We start from the raw sequence: 18,473 nt of genomic DNA, 5'->3' as shown, positions 1-18,473 counted from the left end.
ATTTCCCCAATGTGTGGGCTTTTCTATTGAAAGTCATATTTTTTGTTTTTGGAGAAAACTACTCTGTACCAGAGTTAGACAAAATTAAGCAAAACTTTATTGAAAGGGATTTGAATATATTTATTTATTTATTTATTTATTTGGGGATCACACCTGCTATGTTCAAGGCTTACTCTTGGCACTGTGCTAAGGGATCACTCCTGCTGGGTTTATCAAACCCCAGTCAGCCTGTGCATAATAAATGCTCTGCCCACTAAACTATCTCTCTCTGTCCTGAAGATTTGGGTGTAACAAACACTATTCATTTCAATAGGATTTATTATTTTTTTAGTATTTCAGCCTCATAGATTTTTTTCTTTTTTTTTTTTCTTTTTTTTTTTTTTTTTTTTTTTTTTTTGGTTTTTGGACCATACCTGGCAATGCTCAGAGGTTATTCCTGGCTCTGTGCTCAGAAATTGCTCCTGGCAGACTTGGGGGACTATATGGGATGCCAGGAATCAAACCCATGAAGGTCGATGCATGTTATCTCTCCACCCCCCCCCTTTTTTTTAGCCTCATAGATTTTTATTATATTTATCCCTATTTCCCATTTTTTGGACATTGATATATATGGGAAATTATTTAGTCGGTTTCTCTCTCCCTTTTTTTTTTTTTTGGTTTTTGGGCCACACCCGGTAACGCTCAGGGGTTACTCCTGGCTATGTGCTCAGAAGTTGCTCCTGGCTTGGGGGACCATATGGGACACTGGGGGATCGAACCGCGGTCCGTCCAAGGCCAGCGCAGGCAAGGCAGGCACCTTACCTTTAGCGCCACCGCCCGGCCCCTCTCTCTCCCTTTTATATTCAGTTTAAGATGGTCATAGATGGATGGCTATGTGGGCTTAATGATAAAGCACATGCCTTGAATGCATGTATCCTGCATTCAATCACTGCCAGTACTCCTACCCTTCAAAAAATAACCAAAACATATTGATCATATGGTTATATCATACCAATAATTTTTTTTTAATTTTGTTTTGGGAACACACCCAGCATTACTAAGGTTTACTCCTGACTCTGCAGTCGGGATTCACTCCTGGTGGTACTTAGGAGATGATTTGGGTTGCCAGGGATTGAATCCAGGTTGTCTGGATTACAAGGCAAGCTTGCTACCTGCTGTACTATCACTCTGCTGTGCCTCCCCCCTGCAGTAAAGTTTTTGAGGTTTGTTGATTATGTAATGGCATTATGGTTTTGTAGAAAATACTCAGTTCTTTTGAGCACTGCTTGCTAAAATCTCTGAGAGGAAAATAATAAAGCCTAGGATTTGTTTTATAGTAATTAACAACAAGAATAACAAAGACAAATGAAAATTTTTGGTAGTTGTTGGATCTAATTTATGTGAGAGTTCATTCTCATGTTCACCCTTTTATGTATGTTTGAAAAATTATAGGACACATATATAAACAGTAGTTTTATAAATGTAATATTGTCTTATAAAGAAATTTAAATTTATCTTAAAGACCTAGTCTTAATTTCTGAAACCTTCTGATATTTCAGGTGATGGTTGGATTCACAATGTTATGACAAATGGTTGGATACAGCTTACTCACTTACCTAAAACAAGACCCAGGTAAGTATAGAAGCTAACAAACAATTTAATTGTTAAAAACTTTTAAGTATTAGATATATTATTGAATTTATAGTGTTTATTACTAAAATATAAATCATTAGAAAGAATATTTTAAAGATAAGCTTGATGTTACCTAAGTAATTATATTAATTTCTGATATTTGGAAATAGCTACTCATTTTCTACCTATATTCTTGCACATTTGAAAATGTCTTTTATAAGGCACAAAAAAGAAAAAAGCTGGAAGTTACAGCTCACTTCATGAAGCTCACCACAAACAGGGATGAGTTTAGTTAGAGAAATAACTACGTTTTGAACTATCCTAATAATGAGAATGTACGAGGAAAATAGAAAGCCTGTCTAGAGTACAGGCAGGGGTTGGGTGGGAAGGAGGGAAATTTGGGACATTGGTGATGGGAATGTTGCAATGGTGATGGGCGGTATTCTTTACATGACTGAAACCCAAGCACAATCATGTATGTAATAAAGTTGGTTTAAAAAAAAAAACATCATAAAAAAAAGAAAATGTCTTTTATGTAAATCCAAGATCTTGTCTAGTAAATCTGAAAATATTTAGGATTAAGAGTTTCATAGTATGCCTATTTTTATTAAGTAGATCAGAATAGGTTTGCTTTATTAGTAGCTATTTTTATTAGTAGTTATTTTTAAAAGAGATTTAGAACATTTTATTGAAGAAATTGTTTTCATGTTTTGAAGTGTATGCCAGATTATTATTTTCTTTTTTATCTTTTGTTAGTTTTATTATTGTATGATGTATATCCACTAATGTAAAGACTGTAAGAAAAAAAAAACAGTAGTCACGCTCTCCCTCTCCCTCCCTTTCACTCTCCTCCTTTCCACCCTTCTCCCTCTCTCCCCTGCCTTTAACTCCTTTGTCTCCTCCTCCCAACCACCCCTATTCCTGCCCCCAGCCCCTTAAGAAAAAAGAAAAAAAAAAGAAAGAAAACAGCAGAGTGAAAATCATAAAAAACACTGTGCTTATATTATAAAGAAAGCCACATATTTTTGTAATTTCATTAAGATGTATAATAAAAATATGTTAGTAGCAAAGTAAAATTCAACATATTATCATGTAACACTATTATAGCTAGCAAGAGATTTTGTTATTTATATAATGTATTTCAGAACTTTAAAATTATGGATTATGCCATGAAAAGTCAATTTAATGATCTATGCATTTATTTAATAACTGATAAGTAATTATAAATAGTCTCAGAATATGTGAATATCTCAGTGCATATATTTATTAATATAAAAATACATTTTAAATTATCATAATTTTGCTATTACTTTTTTTTTTTTTGTATTTGGGCCACACCCGGAGTTGCTCAGGGGTTACTCCTGGCTGTCTGCTCAGAAATAGCTCCTGGCAGGCACGGGGGACCATATGGGACACTGGGATTTGAACCAACCACCTTTGGTCCTGGATCAGCTGCTTGCAAGGCAAACGCCGCTGTGCTATCTCTCCGGGCCCTTGTTATTACATTTTAACATATAAAGTTTATTGAACATATTTTAGCAATTTAGATCTTTTTAAATTTTAGTATTTTAATTTTTAAAGAATTTTATGTTTATATATGTGAGTGAGAGTTCTAGTCCTTGCTCAGCTATTATTTATATGTCTTGGCTTTGAGAATGTCACCTAATGAAATTGAGCAACTTTTGCTTGTCTGATGCCTTGGGTTTGATCCCTGGCATAAAAAAGAAAAAAAAGAAAAATAACTACATAATTTTCTTTATTTGTGAAATGAAAGATCTAGACTAGATAAACCTTTTTTCCTAGTTATTTGATTGTTTTAATTAATTATAGATGAGTGATAGTAAGAATGTTTAATTTTTAGATATGTCTATATCATATTTCAATCCTTAAGTAATTAGAACAACACACTTATCAATAATATATTAATTATATATGAACTATGTAAAGATATTTCTTTGAATTCAGCTTATGTATCATGTAAATATATGCTTTATTAGAATATTTAGGTGATAAGTTTAGAGCAGCTGTGAGAGGACATAAACTCAGTCTGTAGAAAAACATCAGGTTGCAAGCTAGATGTCACCAAAATCAAGGCAGGAAAGGCTTTCCAGTGTTCCTCGATGATGAAGTCCAGGCCAGAGTTTCTCTAAGGCAGATAAGACAAGGCAAATCTATCTTCAGGTATGAGGTGAGGAGAAGAACAGGTGGGATACATTTTAGTGTAAGGAGAACATGTGTGTGTATATATATATATATGATGTATATATACTTTGAAAGTGAAATTTAATTAAACATTGGATAAATTTGTGCAGATTTTTTCCAAGTCTTAATATTTTAAGTATAAACTGCCCAATTCTCCTTTTTTATTTCTATGACAGGGATTTTTTTAACCTTGTTGCTATTAATATTTTTGAAGCAAATTATTCTTTCTGTTAGGGTGTGTCCTGTGCATTGTTGGCTGCTCAGCAGCACTTTTAGTTTTCTCCCTAAGGTGCCAGTAGCACTGTTCCCCAGCCCTATCATACAACTGCCCTGGAATTCTAATAATCAAAATAATCTCTCTGTGTTGTCAAAATATCCCATTGGTAGCAAACAAAAAAAGCCTTTGGTTGGGAAACTTTGTACATTTACACTGTCTTATCTAAGTCACAGTGCTTTAAAAAAAATCTGGTTGGCTGAAACTACCTATGTATGTGTAGACTGTGTCTGTTCTATATATTGTAAAGATGACTGCCAAGGACAATTTCTGATACATCTATGAAAGATAATAATGTTCTCATATAGTCTTAGTTTGTATTGGTTCCCATAAATTTTGCTAAAGCTGCATACAACCTTCTCTATAAGAATTTAAGCTATTCCTTCCCACATGTGAGGGTGTTTATTATAAAATATAGTTATTTCACCTAAATGTTTCTAGGGGAACCAATACTGCCAATGGGCCCCCAGGACATTCCAAGGGGCCACAGTAGAAAATCATGTAAATGGGGAGCCATGGCATGAGACCAAGGAGCCAACCCGTAAGACAATGGAGGTGAAAGGAAGAAATGAGGTTAGAGAGTAGCTAAAATCAGAAAAGGTTGAGAAACACTGTTCTACCCAATCCCTCCTCCAGTCCTCACCCCCATTCCAATCCCACAGCAGGTAGGGTGTTTGCCTTGCACGCAGTCGACCTGGGTTCAATTTCTGGCATCCCATATGGTCCCCAAGCCTGGCCAGAAGGAACAGAGTACAGAGTACAGGAGTAACCCCTGATTACAGAGCCAAGAGTAACCCCTGAGCATCTCTGGGTGTGGCCCCCAAACCAAAACCACCAAATCAACCACCCAAACAAACAAAACAATTGTGTGAACAAAAAGCCAAGAGGTGGCTATAAGTGTTTTCCAAAGGAATCCTTGTTTGAGTGGAGGTTTTTAAATGAAAAAAGGCAAGAACTTCAATTTGGGGATAAAAATAGTTTTGATCACAAATATTATGCTAAGAAAATGCCAAGATGTTTCCTGATCAGGAAATGTATATAATTTAAAAATATTTGGAAAAGTGTAATTGATCAGCTCTAGGAGAGATTAGAGGCAGAAATTTGTTGATAGGCCTCACTTTAATAGGAATGGGATTGGGGCTGGAGCGATAGTACAGTAAGTAAGATGCTTGCCTTGCATGTGGCCAACCCAAGTTCTATCCCTAGAAGCCCATATAGTTGGTCTCCATCAGGAGCAATCCCTGAGGGTAAAAACCAGACATTAGCCCTGAGCACAGCTAGATTTGGCCCTAAATCAGACAAAATAAAACAGGAGTGGGATGGTTCAATGAACTCTAAAATTGATTTCCTCTAATGTTTCCAGAGGAATATTTAAAAATATAACTTTTGAGGGCCAGAGAGTACAGTAGGTTAGGCACTTGCCTTGTTTGTGGCCAACCCAGATTTGACCCCTAGCATCCCATATGGTTCTCTGAAAGTGCCAGGAGTGACTTCTGAGTGCAGATCCATGAGTAACTCCAGAGCATCACCAGGTGTGGCCCAAAACCCAAAAGCAAATAAAAATATAACTTCTTAAAGATATTACAAAGGTTTAAGTTTAATCAAACCTCTTGTAATAAATTTTATAGTGTGCAATAAAGTTTTATCTTTGAAAGTATTTCATTTTATAATTTTCTTTTTTTGGGGGGGCCACACCCATTTGGTGCTCAGGGGTTACTCCTGGCTAAGTGCTCAGAAATCGCCCCTGGCTTGGGGGGACCATATGGGACGCCGGGGGATCAAACCGCAGTCCTTCTTTGGCTAGCACTTGCAAGCAGACACCTTTCCTCTAGTGCCACCTCACCGGCCCCTCATCTTATAATTTTCAACCATAGGTTATGGCACACAGCCTGTTTGGGAAAAGAAGATGAAATAATGGTGTTTGGAGGGAGCAAAGATGATTTACTTTCCTTGGATACAGTAAGAAAGTTTTATATTTAAAGATTTTCTCTGAATAATTTTATTTTAATTAAATTAAATAACTTAAATTAGTTTTGTTCTCACATTACAAAATATAAGGCAGAAATGTTACTTATGGTGGGCTTAATACTTAGAATGAATAACTTGTGAATCATATAATGATATTTTGTGTTTATAAATCTAAAGGTTCTAGTGACCAATTCTAGTGACTCACTTTGTGAGTGTGCATGTGGCAGAGAAGTGGGGAACAGTTTAGGCATACAGTAAAGCAATTTATCCACCAATAAGCAATTTTCTTCACTAGCTTGATGTCTTACAATTTAACTCACTTCCCATACTACCACCCATCAGAATAATAGGTTAGCTGGTTTATTTCACCAATTGCAGCCTCAGATACTAGTGGTTTAGTTCAGGTTGTCAACTATGCTTTTGACCAACCAATTGTACATCGGGATCCCAATGATCCTACTGAGTTGCTAGAATAGCTCACAGAATTCAGAGAAACTATTTACTTGCTACTGCTGTGCTCTCTCTCTGGCCCCAAGATGACTATGTTTTTAAAATTAAAAAAAAAAGTGTCCTTGGGGCCGGAGAGATAGATGGAGGTAAGGCGTTTGCCTTGCATGCAGAAGGTTGGTGGTTCGATTTCAGGCATCTCATATCCCTAAGCCTGCCAGGAGCGATTTCTGAGCGTGGAGCCAGGAGTAACTTCTGAGCGCTGCCGGGTGTGACCCAAAAACCAAAAACCAAAAAAACAAAGAAAAAAAAGGGGGTGTCCTTTTATAGGCTGAGAAACACATTATGCATACTGGGCCCTGTGGGCAATCCCTGGCACCAATTGGTTCTCTGAACTCTGGTCTGGGAGTAGTCTCTAAGCATTTTGGGCATGACCTCCCTACTTCAAATAAATAAAAATATTTTTGCACAAGGGCCAGAGAGATAGCACAGCAGTAGGACATTTGCCTTGCAAGTGGCCAACCCAGGACCTATGGTGTTTCGAATCCTGGCATCCCTTATGGTCCCCTGTGCCTGCCAGGAGTGATTTCTGAGCACAGAGCCAGGTGTAACCCCTGAGTGCTGCTGGGTAAGGCCCCCCAAAAAATTTAGCACCAACCACAGCCTTGTTGATTTCAATTTAGAAAGTTTCATTTGCCTTTGTATTGTAGTAAACAATATGAAGTAAATTTGTTTGAGCTTGCAAGAGGGATAACTAGTAGTTCATTTATACTATATATATTATATATATATATATATATATACTTAGTAATTTATACTAAGAAGTATATTCTGTAGGATGGTTGATGGGAAATTGGGGACACTAGTGCAGGGAAAGTCATACTAGTGGTGAGATTGGTGTTTGAACATTTAATGCCTGAAATGACTGTGTTACCAACAACTTAATAAATCATGATTTTATAATAAAAATATTTTTAAAGTAAAGAATGTATAGAGAGGCTTAAATAGTATAGTGGGTAGGGTGCTTGATTTGCATGTGGCTGACTTGGGTTTGACCTCTAACACCCCATATGGTATACCAGAAGTGATCCCTGAGCACAGAGGCCAGGTAAGTTCTGATCATTGCTGGGTGTAGCCAAAAAAAAAAAAAAAAAGAAGGGCCGGGCGGTGGCGCTGGAGGTAAGGTGCCTGCCTTGCCTGCGCTAGCCTAGGACGGACCGCGGTTCGATCCCCCAGCGTCCCATATGGTCCCCCAAGAAGCCAGGAGCAACTTCTGAGCGCATAGCCAGGAGTAACCCCTGAGCGTCACAGGGTGTGGCCCAAAAACCAAAAAAAAAAAAAAAATATATATATATATATATATAGTATGTATGATACAGAATATACTACTTTATTTATTTATTTTGGTTTTGGGGCCACATCCGGCAGTGCCCAGGGGTTACTCCTGGCTCTATACACAGAAATCACTCCTGGCAGGCTCCCATATGGAATGCTGGGATTCGAACCAATGACCTTCTTCATGAAAGGCAAATGCCTTACCTCCATGCTATCTCTCTGGCTCCCAGAATATACTTCTTAGTATAAATTACTACATGAACTTCTAGTTATCCTACTATTACTACTACTATACAGGTAGTACAACTATTAAGTATCAAAATAACAATCAAATAACATTCTACTTTTAAAATACGATAGAAATAAGGATAAATGAAGAAGTTACTAACACTTGAAGCATATCATTCTTTCACTCTTAATGCTTGGAAATTTCAGTACAGATGACCACAGGTACAACAGCAGTTGAGTGGCTCCTCTGGTTTGCATAGCAGGACTTATGCATCAGAGGTGCTCCAGTGTGCTAGAATTCCACTGGAGGGTACCTACTACAATGCTTCCCTTCAGGCATAGTAATTACCAGAGCTTTTCCTATGAAGTAGGAAACTTACAAATGAAGTGGAATTTTATAGGGAATTTTGGTAGTGTTTAGGGGCCGTAAGGCATGCATCCCGTGATGGTTGGGAGACTAGCTGATGCCAGATATTTAATCAGGATCAGCTGCATACAAGGCATGTACCCCAATCCCTGTATTATCTCTCCCACCCAACTGTTTTTATTTTTAATTCACTGTTCAAAGAGCATGTCTCTTAATTTATTTTATGATTATGAGGCCCAAGTTTAGATAAAACTAATGGTAACGACTTCTCCAAATCTGAGTAGATAGCATATATGTAAATATACATATAAGTAGATATACATATATATTTAAGCATGTGTATGAATAACTAGAAGGTTATTTACTGCCTTAAAAGCAATAGTTTAAGAGTAAATTATTTAATTTATAAGTTAATGATCAATAAGAAATTTTTGGTTATTTAATGTTTATAAAATTATTCCATTGTGGGTATATTGTTATTTTTATCAAAAACCTTAATGTTTCCTCTTTTTTATTATTGATTAGGGTCACTGTAATGATTTGTTGATATTTCAAACACAGCCTTATTCACTGGTCAGGTAAGGAAATATTTTATATTTCTGTGCTATTATTAATGTATGATCAGTTCATCTTCCTTTTGGGATTTTTTTTTAGCCACACCCGGCAGTGCTTAGGAGTTACTCCTTGTAATTCACTTAGAAATGACAGACTCAGGGCCATAGAGATAGGACATAGGGCAGAGGTAAGGTGCTTGACTTACAAATGGCCAAGCTGAATTTTGGAAGGAGAGCCACAGCTGGCAGTGCTAAGAGTTTATTCCTAGCTCTGCACTTAAGGATCATTCCTGGCAGGGCTCAGGGACCAAATGTGTTACTGGGAATAAACCCATGTTGGTAATGTGCAATAGTTCACTAGCATTGTACTATCTCTCCAGCCCTTAGAATATATCTAAGTCATTTATTGCTGCCTTTAAGGTTTCTCATCTCCCTGAAATTTACTTACTGCCGAGGGACCCTTCACCTGACTGCCTACCTGATTCCACCATGAGGATTTTATTTATTAAAGTCATAATATTTATAATAGTAGATTGTTAATTGTTTATTCACTAAATTGAAATCTCCTTGAAGATTGAAATAGGGTATTTTCTCATGGCTAGCTTTCCTACTCCCCAAATATTAAACTGAAGTATAGAATCAGTGAATGAACAGTACTGACAGGAGTCCTCTTCTCACTTGCTGTGGAAGTTCAGGAATCTTTTTGTTTGGTTGGTTGGTTTTGGTTCAGGGGCCATATGTAGCTGTGTGCAGGGCTTACTCCTGGCTCCTTTATCAGATGGGCTCAAGTGACCAGATGTGGTACTAAGATGGAACCAGAGCATCAGCAAGCAAGGCAAGTGCCCTATGCCTCCGACCCCCAAACAAACTTTTTTTTTTAAATAATTACTTGCATTTTGGTCGAAAGTTTTATCTGTTGAAACAGATGTATTTATGATAGTTCTAAATCAATTTGTTTTAAACGTAGAGAAACTAGTTCAGAGTAGCAAGTTAAAAAAGGGATATTTGGAAGGATACAGGGGTCTAGTGTAATCAGCATGGGAATATAATTTCTTGAGCTCTCAGGAGAGTTTTTGTGGTATTCCTTGCTTGGTTCTTTGTTGTTCATGGTCAAATTAAGTCTCAGACTTCCAACTCACATCATGTACGAAGTTAAAATCCAAATGGATTAAAGACCTTGATATCAGACCTGAAACCATAAGGTATATAGAACAACACGTAGGTAAAACACTTCATGACATTAAGACTAAAGGCATCTTCAAGGAGGAAACAGCACTCTCCAAACAAGTAGAAGCAGAGATAAACAGATGAGAATATATTAAGCTGAGAAGCTTCTGCACCTCTAAGAAAATAGTGCCCAGGATACAAGAGTCACCCACTGAGTGGGAGAAACTATTCACGCAATACCTATTAGATAAGGGGGTAATCCAAAATATACAAGGCACTGACAGAAATTTACAAGAAAAAAACATCTAATCCCATCAAAAATGGGGAGAAGAAATGAACAACACTTTGTCAAAGAAGAAATACAAATGGCCAAAAGGCACATGAAAAACTGCTCCACATCACTAATCATCAGTGATGCAAATCAAAACAACGATGAGGTACCACCTCACACCACAGAGATTGGCACACATCACAAAGAATGAGAACAAGCAGTGTTAGTGGGGATGCGAAGAGAAAGGAACTCTTATTCATTGCTGGTGGGAATGCCATCTAGTTCAACCTAGATATGGAGATTCCTCCAAAAACTGGAAATTGAGCTTCCATACAATCCAGTTATACCACTCTTAGATGAATATACCATAGAAACACAAAAATACAATACAAAAATCCCTTCCTCACACCTATATTCATTGCAATGCTATTTACAATAGCCAGACTCTGGAAATAACCAAGATGCCCTTCAACAGATGAACAGCTAAAAAAAATGTACATATACACAATGGAATATTATGCAGCAATCAGGAGAGATGAAATCATGAAATTTTCCTATACATGGATGTACATGGAATCTATTATGCTGAGTGAAATAGGTCAGAGGGAGAGAGATAGACACAGAATAGTCTCACTCATCTATGGGTTTAGAGAGGAGGACTGGAAGGTCCAGCTCACGACATGACGCTCTCCACAGAGTGATGAGTGCAGTTAGAGAAATAACTACATTGGGGCCAGAGAGATAGCATGGAGGCAAGGTGTTTGCCTTGCATGCAGAAGGATGGTGGTTTGAGTCCTGGCATCCCATATGGTCCCCCGAGCCTGCCAGGAGAGATTTCTGAGCACAGAGCCAGGAGTAACCCCTGAGCGCTGCCAGTGTGACCCAAAAACAAACAAACAAAAAGAAATAATTACATTGAGAACTATCATAAGAAAGTGAATGAATGAGGGAAGTAGAAAGCCTGTCTAGAGTACAGGTGAGAGTGGGGCAGGGAGGAGGGATATTCGGGACATTGGTGATGGGAATGTTGCACTGGTTAAGGGGGTGTTCTTTACATGACTGAAACCAAACTACAATCATATTTGTAATCAAGGTGTTTAAATAAAGATATTAATAAAAAAAAGTTGGGGCCGGGCGGTGGCGCTGGAGGTAAGGTGCCTGCCTTGCCTGAGTTAGCCTAGGACGGACCGTGGTTCGATCCCCCGGCGTCCCATATGGTCCCCCAAGAAGCCAGGAGCAACTTCTGAGCGCATAGCCAGGAGTAACCCCTGAGCGTCACAGGGTGTGGCCCAAAAACCAAAAAAAAAAAAAAAAGTCTTATTTATTGGGGAGAATCTCATGTAAAAATAGATGTAAACTGCTTCATCTAAGGAAAAGAGGCAGTTCTCAGAGCAGAGTAAAAGATTATAGGGCTGGAAGCATAAATTAAAAGGATATATTACAAACTAATCTGTTTTAAAATTGAGCCTTGGGCCAGGGATGTGATTCAGCATAGAGCACTGTCTTTTATGGGCCCCTTACTACCATCTCTGGCACTACAGAAAAAGATAAGCAAATAAATGTTTAATTAATTCTGAATCTTTTTTACTTAACCTATGTGTGGTATGATGTGTTTTTGTTTCCATTGAATCTTGGTCAGATTCAGTCTCTGTTGTATAAATATATATATGTTTTGGGCTCAGAGCCACATTGATCCCCTCATGCCAGGTGGCCCTTGAGCAGTGCTTCATGACTCTGATGGCAATTAGAGTCACCAGATGTGCCAACACTGTGCTCCTGGGGTGTTCAAAATAACCACTAGAACCTCAACTACTGCCTGAGAGGCCCCTGTTCAAATGTAAAGAATTAAGAACTTGAATAATAGTGCAACTAATAGAGCACTTTCCTCACACATGGCCAACATGGATTTGAATCATAGCATCCCATAAAGTCCCGAACCTGTCAGGAGTGACCTCTGAGCACAGAGTCAGAAATAAGTCTTAAACATGGCCAGATGTGACCACAAAACAAAACAGAACAAAAAATTAAATGTGCACATACTGCAATTCTCTGGTAAGAGCATAAATTCTGCCATGCTTCAAAAGTATAGTGGAAGAACCTAAATCTATAAAATGTCATGATTTTTATTTTATTTATTTTTGGGGGTCACACCCAGTGGCGCTCAAGGATCACTTCTGGTTCTGCACTCAGAAATCACTTCTGGCAGGCTTGAGGCACCATATGGGATGCTGGGGATCAAACCCAAGTCAGCCACGTGCAAGGAAATGCCCTACGCACTGTGCTATCACTGCAGCCCCCATAGTTTTTATTTTTAAGACTTCTTATCAATAAATATATTATTGTTTCAGGGTCAAAAACAAATAATACTGCTGTTTTTTGTTTGCAGGTCATGCCTTGACTGCATTGGTAGAAATGCTGTACTTTTAGAGTCTCAGATATCTTTATTACCACCTAAACTTCTGCAACAAGTACTGAAAAAAATTACATTTTGGACTGCAACTAATCATAGAGAAGAACAAAAAGCCGAAAAAGAAAGAAACAAGAAATAAATAAATATCACTGGACTCTAGTAGCTTTTTTTGGGGGGGGGGCACACCCATTTGATGCTCAGGGGTTACCCCTGGCTAAGCATTCAGAAATTGCCCCTGGCTTGGGGAGACCATATGGGACGCCGGGGGATCGAACCAGGGTCCGTTCCTTGGCTAGCGCTTGCAAGGCAGACACCTTACCTCTAGCGCCACCTCGCCGGCCCCATAGTAGCTTTTTAACAACTTGAAAATACAGTTGTTAAATAATATTCATAGTATTCAGTTATTTAATTAACAATAATTATATAAATAATTACTAGATATTAAGCTGTTGAAACAAGATGTTAATAAATTAGGTATTAACTTGCTGAGTTGTTACATATCCAGTATATATATAATTTGTTTAAATACTTTATTTTTTTTTTAATTTTTTTTTAATTATGACAACAAAGATGCAAAGAAAGAGGACAGGGTAAAGTTACAGTGGAAGCCCAATCACCCATAAACAGGATTCTCGGTAGTCCCATCGATGATATCCCAGCCTTGAACTTTCAGCCAAAGAACGTTAAGAAAAACAAAACTGAACCCATGTACAATACAATTACTTTGTCCCTCAAATCCCCAGTTGTAGTACAAACTATTTCTTAGCAGCACACAATATAATCTAAAGACATTAGACTTATGTAACTCCTTAAAGGGCAAAGTACATTTATCTAGTTCCATGCACATGTAAATACTTTATTTTTAATTTATTTTTAAATTAGTTTTTGTGGTTTATTATTTTTCTTAGGCCACACCTGGCTATGCTCAGGGGTAACTCCTGACTCTCACTCAGGAATCACTCCTGGTGGGCTAGGGGATGCCGGGAGATCCAAGGCAGATTGGCCACCTGCAAGGCAAAGCCCCTACCCCCTATATTATCACTCCAGCTCCCTAAAGTGTTTAAATATTTTAAGCAGACTGTATATATACTCCCCAAATTGGAGGCCTTACTTAGAAGATGAAACTTGAAACAAAATGCTGTAAAATAATTATATATAAAGGGAAACCTGCAAATAAGATGTTTGTGTTGGATTTATTTATATCTATTATCATAAACTAACTTCCTTAAAAGTTACTCAAAAGAATACATTTTCTGACAGTAAGTAAAATTATAAGAGATTTTAATTTGTTGTATAATATTTTCCAGAAAGATTTCATACATATTTGTGGAGAATAAGAAATTATTCTAGGGGCTGAAGCAGTGGCACAAGCAGTAGGATGTCTGCCTCGCAGGCGCTAACCAAGGACGGACTGTGGTTTGATTCCCCAATGTCCCATATGGTCCTCCAAGCCAGGAGCGATTTCTGAGTGCATAGCCAGGAATAACCCCTGAAAGTCACCGGGTGTGGCCCCAAACCAATAAATAAATAAATAAACCCAAAGAAATTATTTTAAATATTTTAGAAATCTTCCAGTATAATGAAAGATAAATAAAACATATCACTTTTAATAAGCTCCCCTCAAGTCATCAAAAAAATCACCTAAAGCTTCTCCTTAAGTAACCAAATCATTTAAATAACACCACCTCAAATAACTAATATAAACTGGTCCAAAATTATAAAACAGCCAAACATACTATGTTAAATATTGAAACCCTACTCTTTTGGCACTTTTATTTTTTTTGGTTTTTGGGTCATACTGGCAGCACTCAGGGGTTACTCCTGGCTCTATGCTCAGAAATTGCTTCTAGCAGGCTCGGGACCATATGGGATGCCGGGATTCAAACCACTGACCTTCTGCATGAAAGGCAAATGCCTTACCTCCATGCTATCTCTCTGGCCCCTCTTTTAGCACTTTTAGGTATCTCTTTTTTTTTTTTCATTTTTATTTTTTGAGTAGGAAATAATTACTTCACTTGTCCTTTATTTGATAAAAATCTATCCAGTTTTATAAAGACCATGTTTTTATTTTTTATTTTTTTTTTTTTTGATTTTTGGGCCACACCCAGTAATGCTCAGGGGTTACTCCTGGCTATGTGCTCAGAAGTTGCTCCTGGCTTGGGGGACCATATGGGACACCGGGGGATCGAACCGCTGTCCATCCTCGGCTAGCGCAGGCAAGGCAGGCACCTTACCTTTAGCGCCACCGCCCGGCCCCTATTTTATTTTTTTTTTAAGTTTTTTTTTTTTTTTGGTTTTTGGGCCACACTCAGCGGTGCTCAGGGGTTACTCCTGGCTGAATGCTCAGAAATAGCTCCTGGCAGGCACAGGGGACCATATGGGACACCGGGATTCGAACCAACCACCTTTGGTCCTAAATAGGCTGCTTGCAAGGCAAACGCCACTGTGCTATCTCTCCGGGCCCAAGACCATGTTTTTAAAGTTTAATCAGATTTATTTAGCACATTGACTTTAAGCTGTTGAGAAGCAGTATACTTACTAGCTTTTGAGATATTATTATTATTATTATTATTATTATTATTTGTGGTTTTTGGGTCACACCCAGCAGTGCTCAGGGGTTACTCCTGGCTCCATGCTCAGAAATTGCTCCTGCAGGCACGGGGGACCATATGGGACGCCGGGATTCGAACCGATGACCTGTATGAAAGGCAAACGCCTTACCTCCATGCTATCTGTCTGGCCCCAGAGATATTATATGTTTTGAAGATTATTCATAAATGCTGGGGAGATGGTGGCTTAAAGGACTGGAGTGCATGCTTGGCACCAGTGAGTCTCCAAATCAACTGAGTAATTCCCCAGTCCTGCACCAAGGCAGAAGTAGCTTGGTATGGCAAAACAACAACAACAAAAAAAGAAATAAGTATTTTTATAAATAATGTTGTATAACGTTATATACCCTAGATACCAAATAAGAATGATAACCCAATTATTTGTCTCTATAAATACCCTCTACGAGGCCCCCATGGTACTGCAGAGCTCAAAACATTGGGACTTTTAATATTAAATTTCAATAATACCTCTATATAGTATTGGAACACTATTTTTTAGATACTAAATATTTTTTTTGTTTGTTTTTGGGCCTCACCCGGCGGTGTTCAGGGGTTACTCCTGGCTGTCTGCTCAGAAATAGCTCCTGGCAGGCACGGGGGACCATATGGGACACCAGGATTCGAGCCAACCACCTTTGGTTTTAGATCGGCTGCTTGCAAGGCTAACGCCGCTGTGCTATCTCTCCGGGCCCCTAAATATTTTTCAAATGACTCTTTACTATAATTAAGAAATCATTCAGAGGGGTTTGGAGCAATAGCATAGCCAGTAGGGCGTTTGCCTTGCACATAGCTGAGCTGGGTTTGATCTCTGGCATCTTATATGACCCCTGAGCCTACCAGGAGCGATTTTTGAGCACAGAGTCAGGAGTAACCCCAAGCACTGCTGGGTGTGGTTTAAGCCCCATCTCAAATAAAAAAAAAATCGTTCATATTGTCACAGTTATATTCTTTTATTGAACTACTAATTAACAATTACTAAAAAGTTTGGCATGTATAATCCTCACAATGCATGTTATATTGAATTTTAAATGTTTAGAGAAAACTTCTATATTGATATAGAATTGTGTGATTTATAAGAATAAAGTGGTTTGTAGTATCAAATTTTGGAGATACGTTTTTTTGGAATTAGATTTTTAAAATAATTTTTATTGTGACCAACGTGAAGGAGATACGTTTTTATAAATAATGTCTTTTGAATATGTAAAGCTTATGCTACCCTAATACCTTGTATTTCATTTTATTTATTGTACAAAGTATGTACAAATGCTGTTTTCCTTGTGTTGTTAAGACGACCCTTGGGCCCGGTGGTGGCGCTAAAGGTAAGGTGCCTGCCTTACCTGCGCTAGCCTTGGACGGACCGCGGTTCTATCCCCCGGTGTCCCATATGGTCCCCCAAGCCAGGAGCAACTTCTGAGCGCATAGCCAGGAGTAACCCCTGAGCGTTACCGGGTGTGGCCCAAAAACCAAAAAAAAAAAAAAAAAAAGACGACCCTATCATTAGAATAATGTGCAAGTGATGTTTTTGAATACGTTTTTTCTTTCAGTTGTTTTTCCTTCACTACTTTTAGACTAAATAACAGATTTAGAAAGTCAACCTTTCAGGTAATTTATCTCTTAAAAAAAGGGGCCCGGAGAGATAGCACAGCGGTGTTTGCCTTGCAAGCAGCCGATCCAGAACCACAGGTGGTTGGTTCGAATCCCGGGTCCCATATGGTCCCCCGTGCCTGCCAGGAGCTATTTCTGAGCACACAGCCAGGAGTAACCCTTGAGCACCACCGGGTGTGGCTCAAAAACAAAAACAAAAACAAAAAAGGGGTGGTGGTGGTGGTAAGATAGTTCAGGTTGTAGGCCATTTGCCTTGTACATGGATGATCTGGGTTCATCCCCAGTACTACATATGGTCTCCTGAGCCCTGCCAGGAATGATCCCAGACACAGCCAGGAGTAAGCCCTGAGAATTACTGGACGTGGGCCTCACCCCCAAAAATCCAAAAGAGAAGTAATTAATCCATGACTGTAAAGTTTAATATCATCAGCTTTGTATGTTTAAGAAGATTATCAGGGCCAGAGAGATTTCAAGGGGTTGAGAATTTGCAGGAGGACCAGGTTCCAGACTTCCATCCCATCCCTTATGGGGGTGTGTGGGAGGGAGGGAGGGAGAGAGAGAGAAAAAGAGAGAAAAAGAGAAAGAGAGAGAGGGAGAGGGGGTGAGAGAGAGAGAGAGAGAGAGAGAGAGAGAGAGAGAGAGAGAGAGAGAGAGAGGGAGAGGGAGAGGGAGAGGGAGAGAGAGAGGGAGAGGGAGAGGGGGTGAGGGAGAGAGAGAGAGAGAGAGAGGGGTGTGTGTGTGAGAGAGAAAGAGAGAGAGAGAGAGAGAGGGAGAGGGAGAGGGAGGGAGAGAGAGAGGGAGAGGGAGAGGGGGTGAGGGAGAGAGAGAGAGAGAGAGAGAGGGGTGTGTGTGTGAGAGAGAGAGAGAGAGAGAGAGAGAGAGAGAGAGAGAGAGAGAGAGAGAGAGAGAGAGAGAGAGAGAGAGAGAGAGAGAGAGAGAGAGAGAGAGAGAGAGAGAGAGAGAGAGAATAGTTGCTAAAAACGCTCAAAAACGCTCACCCAATTGTGTCCCCAGACCCTGTTTGAGTGTGTGAGCCCTGCCAGGAGTGTTCCCTGAACACAGAGTCAGGAGTAAGTTCTAACACTGCTGCACTGCTGGCTGTGGCCCAAAAATCTTATAAACAGCGACAAATGACAAAGTGAAATTAGCATATTAAAATCGCTTTTGGACTAAGTAAATACTTTTTGCTTGGTTTTGGTTTTGGGCCACACCCGGTGGCGCTCAGAAATCGCTCCTCGGGCCAGGCCCCGCCTCCTCCGAGTCCGCGGCTTTGGGCGGCGCCCACTTCCAGGATGCAGCGCGGCGGCGGGAGACTTGGAGTGTGGGAAGCCGCGGCTGCGTGGAGCGCGGAGGGCCGGCGAGTTGGCGGTGGCGGGAGCCGGGGCCCTGGCGGTAGAGTTTTAGGTTCAAGCGCGCCCCGCGGAA

At 39.3% G+C, this 18,473-nt stretch overlaps 1 protein-coding gene across 1 annotated transcript in view; it reads left to right on the top strand.

Moving 5' to 3' along the window:
* KLHDC1 (kelch domain containing 1) overlaps window positions 1–12,988 on the top strand; it is a 36,555-nt gene extending 23,567 nt beyond the window's left edge. Inside the window, exons 8-11 of the mRNA XM_049767434.1 lie at window positions 1,539–1,611; window positions 5,962–6,046; window positions 8,958–9,010; window positions 12,811–12,988. Of these exons, the coding sequence (XP_049623391.1) occupies window positions 1,539–1,611; window positions 5,962–6,046; window positions 8,958–9,010; window positions 12,811–12,973 (374 nt within the window). The 3' untranslated portion in view covers window positions 12,974–12,988. The remainder of the gene's footprint in view (window positions 1–1,538; window positions 1,612–5,961; window positions 6,047–8,957; window positions 9,011–12,810) is intronic.
* The last annotated feature ends 5,485 nt before the right edge of the window (window positions 12,989–18,473 follow it).

This window comes from Suncus etruscus, chromosome 2, assembly GCF_024139225.1.
Source record: "Suncus etruscus isolate mSunEtr1 chromosome 2, mSunEtr1.pri.cur, whole genome shotgun sequence".
Classification (NCBI taxonomy): domain Eukaryota; kingdom Metazoa; phylum Chordata; class Mammalia; order Eulipotyphla; family Soricidae; genus Suncus; species Suncus etruscus.
Note: the sequence above shows the minus strand (reverse complement) of the source record. Positions and strands in the feature narration are given on the sequence as shown.